Source organism: Fundulus heteroclitus, chromosome 21 (assembly GCF_011125445.2).
Source record: "Fundulus heteroclitus isolate FHET01 chromosome 21, MU-UCD_Fhet_4.1, whole genome shotgun sequence".
Classification (NCBI taxonomy): domain Eukaryota; kingdom Metazoa; phylum Chordata; class Actinopteri; order Cyprinodontiformes; family Fundulidae; genus Fundulus; species Fundulus heteroclitus.
In genome coordinates this window covers 10,267,471-10,282,729 of record NC_046381.1, presented here as the reverse complement: position 1 = coordinate 10,282,729, position 15,259 = coordinate 10,267,471, and the positions used below count along the sequence as shown (strand labels likewise).

The window sequence follows — 15,259 nt, the reverse complement described above, 5'->3', positions numbered from 1 at the left end:
GGATTTTATGCAAAGCGACTTCATTTTGAAAATTTCCAACTATTACAATCCGTCTCAGATATAAGTGTTTAGTCCCTGAAGCATTGCACTACGTTCTGTACAGCATGTTTCTTAACTTTTTTTTCTGCAATGTTTGATTAGGTAATCATTTCTTTATGTTACTGTTTTAAAGAAGAAATATAAAAAGCAATTAATAGTCTTTTTTTTCAACAGTGCACTGGAGTGGGAATGTATTTTCTTTTCTTGCATCCCTTTTTCTGTGGAATAGCTAATTTAAAAGCAATTGTTTACTTATTTTGATATAAGACCATCAGTGGAGCACCCATTTTAGGTCAACAAAGGACTGTTTGGTTCATGCATGTTAGGACTAAAACGCTATTATTGGAAGTGTCAGAGCTTTCCAAAGTACTCGTGTTTTTTGCAGTTTAAGGGAAGCTAGCGTGACTTTGTGGATATGAAAGCTCACAGTCAGAGAGTCTGCCTTTCCTCTGACCTAAGCCTGCTCTGACTCTCTCTGCTGGCCAGACCACCAGAAGCTATTTTTTAACCACTCATCTGTCATGTAAAATGCCAGCGGGGGTAATCTATGCCAGGTTATCTATAAAGTCAACTTATCATTTTAATTAGTGCGCTAGAGAGGGCGACTCTGGAAAATAACGACACGGATCTGCAGGAATGATCCGTCTTTGCCAGCTCGGAGCTACTCGGAGATGCGGCGCAGGAGGAAAAAAAAACAAAAACAAAAAAAAAACGTCTGCCTGAATGATTGGATAGCCAAAAGCTTAACTAGCTGCTACAGACACTAAACACCCAATAAAAAAAAAAACAACACAAACATTTCTCACACAGTAGCTGGAATTAATCTGAGAAATGCCACAAGCAATCCAGCGCATTGGAAGAGAGAGGAGAATGGCACAGGAGAGTTTTTTTTTTTTCCACCGATCAAAGGCGTACATCTTAACCGCGCCGGAGATTTCAGTGAATCCGGGGGAGCGAGCTCTGATTGGAATTCCTGTTGCGCAAAGGCGAGCCGGCTCTGTCCTGAGCGTGTTTGTTTATGTGCTGCTAATTGTGGCAGAGAGCAGAGCGGGCAAGGCCTAAAGCTCTGATAAATAGCGACGTCGGGACCCCTGAGGCCCCTAACCTCTCACATCAGAGACCGCAGAAAGGGTCTTCTTCACACGGCCAGCCGAAATCCGCTCTCATATCCCGCTTCTCTATTTTACAGTCTGGAAATACGTCTAAAGAAACTTTAACTTTATTAAAGTTATCCTAAAGGTATGAAACGTGCCTTTATGAAACATTTGTTTTATGTCCCCTTAGATCCATTTAAAGTAAAGTTTGAATGGAGCAAACTGAGAAACCAAGATGGAGGCCCTAAGGACGAGTCCAAGTAGGAAGTGGACTCAGCTTTGTAACAACAAACAGAGCAGCGTAAAGTTTACATCGTAGTTTGAGTGATGCCTGCCATCACTTAGTCGAGCAAAAATAAACCACTTTTTCTCTCTGCAAGCACATTTCTATTTCTATATTTGCAGGGAATTATTTTGCGATGCCTTACTTTTAGTCATCACCATCATTGTGACAAGAAAGTACACTGTCTTTAAAGTCTAGGATTTCATGTTATTGTATTTTCTGTTGGATTTGGTTGAGGCTTGCTTAATTTGCAGATGTATGCCCTTTTTTTTTTAATTTTCATTAAGTTGTACAAGGACAAATGTTTTCTTATAAATACAATAAAGAGCACAAAATAAATATTTGTGTCCTCCATAGTGGAACCTTATGCAGGCCTACACATCTAGAAACAGACACGTCTCCACAAAAAGTCAAAGCAGCACACATAATGTAACATAATGGTAACGAGTAATGACAGAGAATTGACCCAAACTTCTCCTTTTCAAACAGCTGGCCTCAGACTTTAATATACTCTGGTATGTAGAGGAGTTCATGGTTGATTTGATGACTGCAAGCAGCCCAAATCATCAGCCCTCCACTACCGTGCTTGGCAGTTCCTATCAGGGAGCCGTGCTAATGCACCAAACATGACACACTGTGTTAAGGCTAAACATCTCAGTACCAGTTTCATCCGTCTAAAAGTTGTGTGGTTCTTTCAGATGAAACCTAAGTAGTGCTGCTGTGTTGCCTTAAGAGAAGAAAGGCTTTCCTCAGGCAACCCATCCAAAAGTGGTCCGGTGTTTCTCTGTTCATTCATTATTTTATCATGCTAATCAAAGCCTGTAGACACACTGCAAAAACGGAACAAAAAATAAGTACCGGTAAAATGTTCTTAAAATTAATGTATTTGTTCTTGATTTGAGCAGGTAAATAAGATGATCTGCCAATAGAATTTTGCACTTAAAATAGGAACAACTCATCTTAATCATCTTATTTACAGTGCAGTATATCTAATTATCTTATTTTAGGGGTAAAAATACTCATTCCATTGGCAGAAAATACACTAATTTTAAAAACATTTTACTTTTTTTTAGATCCGTTTTTGCAGTGCAGGATTACCACAGGCTAAAATGTTTTTAAGACTATGATAATTTGAGCCCAAGACCTGTTTAAATTACGAAAAATAAGTTAACTTAATAACTCCCTTACTTAACAATGTACTATTAACTTTCTTAAAGGCAGAGTGGACGATTTTTCTGGAAATGTAGGTAAGAAACGTCCCAAGTCCCTTTTTGAATAACTGTGCATCAGTGTAGTTAGGAATGTTCCCACATGCGCGGAGCAGAAACCTTTGACCGCGCAGAGAGGCGTGGTAGCCAAAAGGACACAATATGGCCGCGCTGACCTCACAGATGTGTCTGCCTCTCCTCCCTCACTTATTGTTGGTTTTTCATGTTTAACATTGATAGTTTCTTTCAGCCCTCTGATACTACATACACTACAACTATGCTGTCACAGCATGATAACACCAGAGTAAGTGCACCACATAAGAGAATGCACTGCAAAAAGGGAACTAAAAGTAAGTAAACTTTTCTTAAAATGTGCACATTTTTCCTTGATTTGAGCAGCTAAGTAAGGCTGTTTGCCAATGGAATGAGAATGACTACCCCTAAAATAAGATAATTAGCTATCCTGCACTTTAAATAAGATGAAAGAGATGAATTGTTTTTATTTTAAGTACAAAAATCGTATTCCATTGGCAAAATGTCTGATTTACCAGCTCACATCAAAGAAAAATGCACTAATTTCAAGAGGATTTTACCTACTTTTAGTAGTGTGATGACACACTAAAAACACTAAAAACACATCTAACAATAAATAAATAAAAAAACAGAAAAACTTAAAAGAAAATGGTTCAATGACAGGAACTGACCCAGATTGATGGGCAGCAACAAATTCTTCTCTAAGGCCTCTGCTGAAGTCTTTTCTGATTTTAACGAGGTGGTCACATTTGCTGATAACCAGATCTTAAAATGCATTTATGTAGCAGTATCTGGCTACTACACTGCAAAAACAGATCTAAAAATAAGCAAAATGTTCTTAAACATAGTGTTTTTGTCCTTGATCTGAGCAGGTAAATATGATCATTTGCCAATGGAATGAGGATTTGGACCCCTAAATTAAGATAATTAGACATCCTGCACATGAAATGGAGATGAATTGTTCCTATTTTAAGTGCAAAAATCGTATTCTATCGGCAGATCATCTTATTTACCAGCTCAAATCAAGGACAGATACACAAATTTTAAGAACATTTTACTTATTTTTAGTTCTGTTTTTGCAGTGTACGCTCTGTGTAAATCCAAAGGAACCATCAAGAATATAACATGTGTTTGTGAACACACACCTTTTGCACCACGGCTTTGTCTTTTGTTTCACAAACACTACCAAGAGTGGAATTTCTTGTGTTATTTGTAAAGTTGAGATCAAACTTGAGGACTTTTTTTTATGGATGTTTTTTTTTAAATATTCCAATCAACTCTTTCAGTGCCATTTAATGTGACTAGAGAAGCGGAGGAAAGCGAGCGCTTAAAGAAACCAACCTTGGCTTTGTCAAGCTGTGCCTGAGCCTGTCGCTCTGCCTCTCTGCGCGCTGCCTCCTTGTCCTCCTCGAGGGAAACATCGGAGTCTGATGGACGGCTGGTGTAAGAGTCGGCCGAACCCTGCGGAGACGCAAACAGAAGCACCTCAGCCACGACTGAAAGTGAACGAAAAATAATCTCGCACCTTGAAAGCGGCAGAGAAATTCTGAATATGCTGGAAAAACCTCGAAGGCTTTAATTGATTAATTAAAAACACTTTTATTAATTCCATCCATCTGTGCATCCATCTATGCATCCATCCATCCCCACCAGCCCCCCCCCTGCCACCCAGAAAGGATATCCGGGTGGAGACGATGGATGAAAGGGACACCCTGGACAGGTCGCCAGTCCATCACATTTCATAGAATATCGAACACAAAGGCTGTGTGCAGTGACATTTACTGACGTATCATTATTCATGCATTAGATGAAAATCCCAAAGAACAGCAGATCTCTGTGATATGTAGATGCGACCCAAACATACCAAGAAACAAAGGATTACAACGTTGGACAGAAGTCTCAGCATCCACTCTGAATACCTATTTTACATACATTTTTATGCCATACAGTCATATTGAATAAAATTGGCTGTTACTGAAAACTTATTTCAGTAACTATAATCGCTAAGTGAAACCCATTATATAGATTAATTACACACACAAATGTTTTCAAGGCTTTATTTCTGTTAATCATGACAATTTTCTGCTCACGGCGGATGGAAACACGTCTAAGATTAGAATGGCGTGTCAGACTAATTGTTAGCAATGAAACGTGTGATTAATTAAATGTTTAATACCTACTTAAATGTTATTGTCAAACGGTACCTTTCACATGACAAGTAAGCCTGTAGATGTGGGTGGAAAATCATCATAATGAACAGAAATTAGAGCTTGAAAATAATATCAACTGAGTTAATTAATTAATAAATCAACCTTTAATCAATTTTATGATTCATGGAATGTCTTTTTACAAAAGTTAGAATCTAAACATTTAGCTGTTTTTACTGATTAAAAACAAACATGTTTGAACTATTTCTCTGTGTGATGGACTCATCACACAGAGACCAATTCCCTTTTAGGCTCTGGTGACTTTCCTGGAGAGGAGTCCTGTTTATGCCGCCACTGTATACAGTAAGTAGCAGGATAGAGGGGGAGGTGAAGAAAGCACAACCAGAAAGCACTGCTGAAGAACTAGAGCATGTTGGGATCTCTTAGACGCTGTCTGCATGCCAGCCAGTAGATAGGCAATGAAACCTTTCAGCATTAAAAGGTACAAATAAGTACAGCTTGATAAATGCAACAGGGACTTTAGCTGAAGTTGAGACACTCAAGTTGGTTCTGGCCTAAAAAATGGTTCCCAGGTAGTCTGTAAATATCTGGATGAGTAAATATAGATCTGAGTATTTTTAAGGTTTGGATAACTATAGAGAAGGAAGAGTATGAAAATAAATGTAATTCAAAACTTTATTCTCTAACCCTTTGATCTAATTATTGCAATCATCAATTTCTTCCTTCCTTCCTTCCTTGTCCAACCTTCCTTCATGGTGTCCCTCTGGCTATACCTTCTTCTTCTTCTTCCTTCCTTCCTTGTCCAACCTTCCTTCATGGTGTCCCTCTGGCTATACCTTCTTCTTCCTTCCTTCCTTCCTTCCTTCCTTCCTTCCTTCCTTCCTTCCTTCCTTCCTTCCTTCCTTCCTTCCTTCCTTCCTTCCTTCCTTCCTTCCTTCCTTCCTTCCTTCCTTCCTTCCTTCCTTCCTTCCTTCCTTCCTTCCTTCCTTCCTTCCTTCCTTCCTCCTTCCTTCCTTCCTCCTTCCTTCCTTCCTTCCTTCCTCCTTCCTTTTCCTTCCTTCCTTCCTTCTTCCTTCCTTTCCTTTCCTTCCTTCCTTTCCTTCCTTCCTCCTTCCTTCCTTCCTTCCTTCCTTCCTTCCTTCCTTCCTTCCTTCCTTCTTCCTTTCCTTCCTTCTTCAAATCAAACCTTCCTTCATGGTGTCATTCTGCCTGTGCTTCCCTATTCCTTCCTTCCTTCCTTCCTTCCTTCCTGTTTCCTGTTCTTCCAGGTTCCAATTAACAGATTGTCGATTGCTGAAATATCTGCCATAAATTTATGGTAAATTTAGTATTTTGTGTTTTAGGTAGAAGGTAAACAACTAAGAACTCTGGAAAGTTGGTCTTGAGTTTTTATACGCATGAACAATGTGTAGGAACCTGTGCGAAAGAAAGGATTATTATGTAGGAAACTAACTTGTGTCCAGTGTTAAGCACAGTGGAGGATCTGTAATGATCTGGGCCTGCTGCTTCTCCAAAGGAACCTTGCTGGAGTGAAGAGAATCAGGGACTTTAGCTAAATTAAGTTAAAAAGATAAATTACTAAGTATGAACTACTTGATGTTTATCAACAATGGCAAGGAATTACATTTGTTACCAAACTTCACTCCCTTACAATAATACAGGCTAAGCCTCACAAGGGTTGCTTCCATCAGATTTTAACCTGTTTTCAAGTCAATCCTTATTAAATATTTAGGTTCTTATGAGTGAATAAAACAACAATAGTGTCTTCGTTGTAATTCCCTAAACATACAAAACTGGTTTATCGTAACAAAACAAAACCAAATCTAACGTTGAACAATATTGGCCGAAATGTTAATGTTAAAAACATTTTAATTTGACTGAGAATATACACACATTTTACATATAAAATGAAATGAAAAAGCTAAACGTTTCAACTTTTTAATACCTAAAAATTACATTATTTAATCATAGACTTTATGAAATTTAAAACGAAAAACGAAATTTAAACAAAAACGAGTCACCAGACACAACAACGCTATCCTATTTCCAAGCTTTTCCCAGTTCCTGAACCCAACACTATCAGAAACCTGTAAAGTAAGCAGAAGACAAGAAAATATGAGGGGACTCAGAACTCAGACATCAATCTCAAGCTTTGCTCCAACTTTATGAAATGTTATAGGAGAATCATGATTACTGACCTACTGGTAAAAAGGGGATCTACAAAAAAAAAAAAAAAAAAAAAAAACCTCTGGTGATGTGGAGGGGGAACTAAACAAACAAAAACTGTATATATATATATATATATATATATATATATATATATATATATATATATATATATATATATATATATATATATATATACACACATTTTTCTTAAAGCACGATTCCCCCCCCCACACACAAAATCTTATACATTTACTCAAATCAAATGCTATATTTTCCTTTTTTTCTGTGACGTTATGCTACTGCAATACAATCTAAATTCATTTCAAGGTTTATGTAAACCTCAAAAATATGGAAAAGAGTTTCCATTTGTGAACGAGCGGCACTCTTTCATTTTTCAATCAGGAAAAGAAAAGAAAAACCATCAAAGACTGCGAATAAAAGCGTCTCTCCTTTCATCCGGGGGAAGTCTGTGCACGTTCCCGTCCTTACCTGCACACTCCTGTGGCAGCCGCTCACGCACAAGGTCTTTCATTCATCTCCCTGCACCATTACACTCTGCTGTCTGAGTTAAAAATAGCCTCCCTCGATCTGTGCCTGATTAGAATTACCAAACCAAGATCGTACCGCTTCCTCCTCGTCACCCGCACCGTCTGACTTATGTAAAAAAAAAAGAGACGGAACGAGTGCTGCTCTTTTACACTGAACGACGTGGGTCCATCTCACACTCAGAGCCCATCATCGCTCATCGACCGTCTCAGTGTCTTTCATGGTTTCTAATTAGCTACTGAGAAGAAATAATGAATAAAGAAAAACACAAACACGCTCATTGCTGATCTATTCTCAGTTATCTGTGTTTGCCAAACTGAGTGTTCGCAGTGATTGGTGCTAGTTCAAGGTTACTGCATGCAACAGTTTGATGAGGGTACGAATGAAGGGCAACAGATATTCACGGCGTATGAGTCATATTTGGCTCGAAGGGGGTGGGGGGGGTGGGATGCAGGTGAGCACACCTGGCCACCTTGAAACACGCGGCGCGACCGCAAGCAGCCGTCCCCCCTGTGGGTCAGATGGAGGTGACCTGGAGCTCAGCCCAGAATCTGACAGCCATAACCGATACAGACACAACTTGTGATCATCACAACATCGCCCCCACCCCAGAAAACACTGCGTACGGGTGATGGATGCATGCACAGGACAAGCACAGACCCGATGCATTATACATCAGTGCATGCAAGAGAAGCAACTTTCATGGCAGACACGGCGGAACATGCTCCTTACGCAGGCATCGGAGCTCTTGACTCGACCTCCCTTGGCTCGTTTCAGCAAGCGGATCCAGGTGGCCTTCATGAGCCACGCTGGTCATTCAGTGTCCTGAGCCACTGCCGCCCGCCCCTCTGCTGCTAAACCACAACTCGACCGAACTGCACCGCCGAGGTCTCCTTTGCAGCAGCTTTGCTGCAGCTGTCGCCGCTCCGGCTACAGGTACATTCAACACTGTGGCTACATGGGCAGCTGGTTCCTCTTACGCCCGCGGCGCTCAACGCTACTTTCATCCCTGGGTAAATAAATAGCTCTGGAGTCGGAGCTCCTTGTTCCGCCGCAGCTCCACTTGGCTCCGCTGTCTTGCGAGGAGCCAAAGCTCCAGCTGCCCCCGCTGCTGCTGCTGCTGCCAAAGACGGGGAATCCACTGAAGCTCGCTGCCCCGCGCATAATCTCAGCAGCTCTCTTCCCCCCCACACCCCTCCACCCCTCCGTCTGCCTCAGACTCCCCGGTGGAGGGAGCGCTCGGTGTGCCACTGCAGGTGCTGAGGCTGACTCCCGGAGTGAGTCAGGTGGCAGCGATGCTCCTCATCTCCGCCGTCAAGCTCTCGCTTCGGGCTCCCCTGTCCTGCTGCGTCGCCGGCTCCTCGCACTGCTCCGCGGACGAAGTGAGGCGGCTCATCTGCCAGAGTCCCGGCGTGGCTGCATGTGACCCACTCTCCTGCCGACGATGATGAAGCTGCTGCTGAGAGCTCTCCCCCGTGTCTCGGCTTGTCGGCGTGCCTCTTCCTGAGTCCTTCCTACGAGCTCCCCTGATGCTATTTCAGCAATTCCTCTTTCTCCACGTCGACCCGGCTCCTCCGTCACTCCTCTTCTCTCCCCCTCCTCGCACTCAGCCTGTCTGCGCGCCCTCGTGTCTCTGCAGCAATGATTTCTAGAAACCGCGTGTGCCGTGTTAGACGTGGGGGGGCCAGGCGTCGTCAATGCACACACTTTTGGCTTCTGTTGCGGCGATGCGCACAACATGCCCTCTGCTACTGATACGAGCCATTTGCAAAGAGCCCGCCGAGTTTATCACGTTTAAAAAACGCCCGGCCTCAAAGTGTTTTTGCTGGATTGTATGTGAGAGACCGACGCAACGCAGTGTAGATCTGTGAGGTTATTTTCTTAACATGAACACCTGAAAAACGGTGCGTGTACTTATATTCTGCCCTGCTAAATAAATACAAAGCGCTGATGAAGACTGATCTATACCCCTGCTGCCCTGGCTGTATGTTAGGGTCATTAGATAGATTGTTTTTCCCCCCCAGGATTGTCCTGCATTTACTTCATCCATCTTCCAACCGCATCGGAGCAGCTTCCCTAAAAAAAAAAACATCCCCACAGCATGACACTGCCACCACCGTGGGTCAGTGTGAGGATTGGCGTGTTCAGGTCGATGGTTGGTGTTAGTTTTCTGCCACGCGTAGCATCAGATTTTGTTTTTTTTTGGTCTGGGAACCTTATTCTTACCTGACTCCGCCAGATGGATTTGCTCCGCATATCCATCTGGAAACCTTCCGTTTAAGTAATTTTGGGAAGGGGCGAAAATACTGGTTAGCTGATTGGCCTATGTTGGTGATAGACGGGCCAAATAAACCAATCAGATCAACGAAGCATATGACGTACTCGTCAACATGCTTTGTCGTCGCTCGTAACAGAGCGACGACGAAAACACAACCACAAGCAAAGCTACTCTTGCTGCTGCAGGTAAAGGCTCGTTAGCTCAGCAAAGAAATACTCTGTAATTCTGATAAAATTTGCTCGATAGCCACGCTAATGCTAGTTTCATCGGCTGAAGCCGCCATGTTCTTTAGACTGAACTGTCGCGCTTCTCGTTGCGTCACACCTCAACCCACCTCAAAGCCAACGCTGATTGGACGTTCGTTTGGTAAACTGCTCCAAATTTTCTTTAACGGAGAGTAGCCAGACTGAGCTGCGAGTGAAACCTTGAAAGCTCGCGAGATCAGGATGGTCTCACGAGGCTAACCTTATTCCACTTCATTTCTTCGTCACCTCCACATTTTAAGCAGCACTTCGCTTTGCTTTCGTTCAGCAATCGCTTCCCTTTTTCTCTCACTTTCTTATTGTCCACATTGGTGGAGTAGCTGTCGTGTCTACAGCTACTCCCACCTCAGCTGTGGTTCAGCCAGAGTTATCAAGGCCCTCTCGCCGGCTTCTCTGATTAATGTCCAGTTAAGGTGGAAGGCCGTGGCTTTGTAGGTTTACAGTTCTGCCATTTTCTATTTCAGTCAGATGATGCGCTGTGAGATCTTCTCTGGAACCTTCTTCCCGACCTGTCTCATGTGTCCCCTGGTCTTCTAGGACTCTATCCGTTCTTGCTTTAGAACATCTGTACTTATAGTGAGCTCAGATTACACACAAGAGGACTCTTCTGATTAGATTTGAGATTAACCCTCAACGTCACGATGAAATGCCACTTTGTGCTCGTCTGTCACATACAAACCCAGTATAATGTTTCAAAATATGCATTTTTCAACGTGACAATATGTGGACCGATGCTTGTCATTAGAATCTAGCTTACAGAAATGATAACTTTTAGATCATAGCTTTCATTTACATTTAAAATTCTAACCTTCATTTATTTTCTTACACATTAAAGCTACTTTACGTTGTTGATCACAGTTTATCGACTTTGACTAAGCAAAGGTGATCAAAGGGTTACGTCGTTATAAACCGACCGCTGACATGCTAACTTTGTTGTGATCTTGGTATTTATCAGCTGTTTTTTATTTTTTTTAAATGCATGTAAGATGCCACACAAATTAAAATGCGTCACTACTGGTATTGAAATATGATTTTACCATTTAGATTTCACAATGGTGCTGTAAAACCAAAAGGTGGATGGGGAGTCCTGACATTTGACGGGGCAGATGCTGCGAATGTTTCACATATTTGTGTAAATTACAGGCTAAATTGAGTTACTCAATACCCCGACTGCTGGTCATTGAATTACACAACTTATTGTGTTATCGCTTTATCCCGCAAGAGAGCGTTCACATACCTAAAAGCAGCGATTAGAGGAGGAGAAAACCAAGTTCTTCTGTAGTCCAGCACTGTCTGCATACAAAGGCATGTGGACGACATGATAGCCTTACAGGATTAAAGCAAACGTTTAAACGGAAATATCAAAGCAGATTTGCTTAACTTCAAAGTAGAAATGCAAGTACCATTGCTACTATGCTGCCTCACCGCATACAGCCAACACATATGCTGTTATGTACTATGTAACCAACAGATTCAGAGACTTCAGGGGAATAATGCAATTCCTTCTCACCATAGTTTTCATCAAGAGGGAAGAAAAAAAAATTAAATAAGTGATACTTCGATAAGTTAAAGAAAACCGTTTTCCACCTCAGATTGTTGAAAATGCTCATCAGAAACCGGGGGGTTTCCGTCTTGTCGCTAATCATCGCTGCTCTTGACATGGTTTCCCTTTAGTCTGGAGGTTTCAGAGAGAAGAAATGTGTCCACAACAAAGTCCTCACACGAATGAACCCGAAGGCGAATGACGTGATTATAGCTTCTTACCATAGACATCATATACGTAGACGCGTCATAGGGCGCGGGTTTGCACGTCAACGTCACCGCCATATTGTATGTGTCAGAAAAAAGTTAAGTTCTGTTATTGTGAACGTGGATCAGAGAAGATGCCTCATTCCTGTGCTGCATGGAAATGTATTCTGGCTGATTTCCCTACTTGTATCTAGGCCTGTCACGATAATCAATAAATCAATTAATCGCACGATAAATAAAAACTATCTGCGTCATTTAATTTATCGTCTATATCGACTCTGCCTGTGTTTTTCTGTTTCTATTGATGACGCTGGATGAAAAGGCTTAACTCCGGTGCTATCCACTGACCCCTCCGCTTCCTAATTTTTTTTTAGGAAGGGAAAAATGAGGAGGGAGGAGGAGTGGACTATCGCATCAGGTAGTCAGTCAAAGAATCCTTTGATGGCAAACTTGGCCAAAAAAATACATGTGTATTTGTGCAACAAGCACCAGTTCAGAGAGAATGTTTGGTACAGCTGGACACATTGCTACTCTTGCTCGGAATCTGTCTGACTAAAGTAGTTACAGATCTGCTTAAAGATTGTTGAGGCATCTAGTCTTATTTAAGAATCTGCTTTTGTTACTTTGCATTTTTTTATAAAATGTCAGTTTTGCCTATCTTTTTTAAAATCTAATGATATACAGACTTCATTATCTGTACTCTTTTGGTTGAATGTAGTTTTTATTTCCACCATGGTTTTATCTTGTGTTTAGCTTTTTATTCAAGTGTATTTTTAGTTAACAGAGACTGAGAGTCCATTTGATTTTTATTTCTCGTTTTATTTTGTTAACCAGTTCCAGTGTAAAGTGTGTTTATCTTTGGCAGGAAATCGCAAACATTATTAAGTAATTTCCATTAAATCAGTGCAAAAAGGTCTTCAAACAATATTACCGTTTATCGCAATAAGTTTTGAGACAATTAATCATTCAGAAAAATTTGTTATCGTGACAGGCCTACTTGTATCTGCCTTCTATAAACTAAGGCTGCACCATGTTGCAAAACTGGATACACTAAAGCTGCAGAACGGCAACACTAGAAAAAAGCTGTGCAAGACCAGCAAGCAAGGTTTTCAAGGTTTTTAGCTTGCATACAGTACAGACTATTGTATTTAGATATAGATGTGCATATATAGATTTTCAAGTATTATAAATAAGCCAAATAAATAGATGTGTGAATATATATATATATATATATATATATATATATATATAAAATTACTAATATACGAAAAAGAAAATTACTAATATACGAAAAAGAGACCTAGGACAATAAAGTAAAAAAAAAAACAAAAACAAAAAAAAAAAAACATAAAAGTGGTAATGTTATGAGAAAAACATCATATTATGAGAATTAGAAGGGAACATTTCCAGAATGTTCACAGTTCGCAGAATTATTTTGCTCCTGGAGTAATAGGGTCAGGTTAGATTATTTTAATTATTTTTATTCTTTACGAGAATAAATTCAGGAGAATGAAGCTAAAGGGATACGAAAATAAACTTGTAATATTATTCCCTCTGATACTGATTAAGTGACTGAGTAACTGCAGATTTGCCACATTTGACATGGTGGACACTCTTGACGCATCGCAGCATAGGCAGAACCTGCCCAACGACGCTTCTACGTATATGATGTCTATGCTTCTTATGACCAATCAGGCTAACGAGGAAGCAAGTAACAGAAAATGAATTAGGTTTCGACAAATTATGAGATAGAAATTACAACACGCTGTGTTTAAGAGAAGCCGTGCCACTGTCACAACAACTACTGCTTCATTTATCAGAGCTGCTTCGTCCCCACCTAGGAACATCTATTGTTGACAGCTGCTCTTGTCCAAAGGGTCACGAATGTTTTGGTACGCTGTGTGGATATTTGCCACCGGGGCTGCGAGGGCAGGCCGCAGATGCTCCGAACCAGAAAGGAGGGCGTTGAAGCCGCCTGCTCAGGCCGTCCTCTGCCGGCCAGCCTGACGTAAACCCAGAGCGACAGGAAGGACCCCGGGGAGCCTGACACTACAGGCCCCCCCGACCCGATGCTGTGCTGACCCCTACACCATGGCGTCGCTCCCACAGAATCCACTAATAATGATCTGACAGCGGTATGATGACATTCATCTCTTCTTCGGGGGCCTCAGCCGGCGCGCCGACAATCAGAGCTCTGTTTAAAGCAGCTGGCATCAGGAAGCGTCGCCAAAACCGATTCTTTGAAAACTCGAAGAAATTCTTGTAACGACGGGCTCTCGCTGCCAACTCGTTGCATAACCAGGAAACAAAAACCCAATCCTTGCGTTAGAACATCTACTTCAAATGGTTGGATGAAAGAAAAAAAAAATAGGGTTAAACAAATCTTTGCTTCCAAGAAGTGGTATCAGGCAATCTCATGACATTTCATCTGACACTATAATTTGATATTTGCTCTTCTGGGTAAAACCTAACCGAATGCTTTTAGATAATATGCCATGAAATTTACAGCCAAACCAATTATCTTATCGTCTGCAAAAAAAACCAAAAAAACGGTAGGTTTTTCTTCTGGCTTGTTTGGAAACAAACATATGTAGCCACACAGAGCTGTAGACTGGTTTTCTATGAACTTACATTTGAAAAAATACAGAAATATCAGCACAGGCCTATAAATAACAATATTTGGATTATTTTAAATGCCGGTCATTTTGCCCCTTTGACAATGTTGCATGTGCTTTCGGGCTTTCCGTGCACAAATATTTCAAATAACAAAAAATTTTTTTTTGTTTCATATGAAGTAATATGTATCATGTGGATAAAAACTACATTTCTTCTTCTTCTTTTTGAATGAATCCAAAGTGGGTGCTTTCATCCGACTACGAGAAATGTTCTCTACAGCAAAGAAGGTCTTGAAAGGGTAACAATCGTTGAGTTTCCACCATTAATGGGGATTTGTGAAGCAGATATATGGAGCAGTGGCGTGGTGATGATTACGTTGGAACATACAAATCACAGCTGGAACAGCGAGAGTTGCAGGAAATGCCCTGAGTCAGCCGTTGCTCCCCTGTCTGACAGAAACCCTTAGTAACCCTTATCATCCCTTCACTGCCTGAAAGCTCCCGTTTTTACTTGAAGTCACAGCTGGCATGTCTTCATAGAAACCCTCTAAAAACTCAAGCGGCCGTTCTCGTGTGTAGTCCAGCATTGCTGTGGTTCTACCTGGCATAATCGCCTCTCCAAGTGAGCTGTTCTCTCAGTAATGTTCCTCTTTCTTGAACTGTTTCCCCCAGTCTCTCCCTGTTTCCTGTTATCGTTTCTTTGCACCTTTTCCATTCCTCTCTCTTTTATCCACTCCTCTCGCTCTGCTCCTTCCATCCCGGTATTCCCAGTAGCTTTGACGTTCTTGCCTGCCTCAGTGGTTCTGCGCAAGAC

General features: G+C 41.4%; 1 protein-coding gene across 1 annotated transcript in view; it reads right to left on the bottom strand.

Moving 5' to 3' along the window:
• Positions 1–15,259, bottom strand: part of cacnb2a (calcium channel, voltage-dependent, beta 2a) — a gene marked incomplete in the record, with an annotated part of 79,240 nt that overhangs the window by 12,761 nt on the left and 51,220 nt on the right. The window contains 1 exon segment of the mRNA XM_036124878.1: positions 3,999–4,118. Within this exon segment, the coding sequence (XP_035980771.1) occupies positions 3,999–4,118 (120 nt within the window).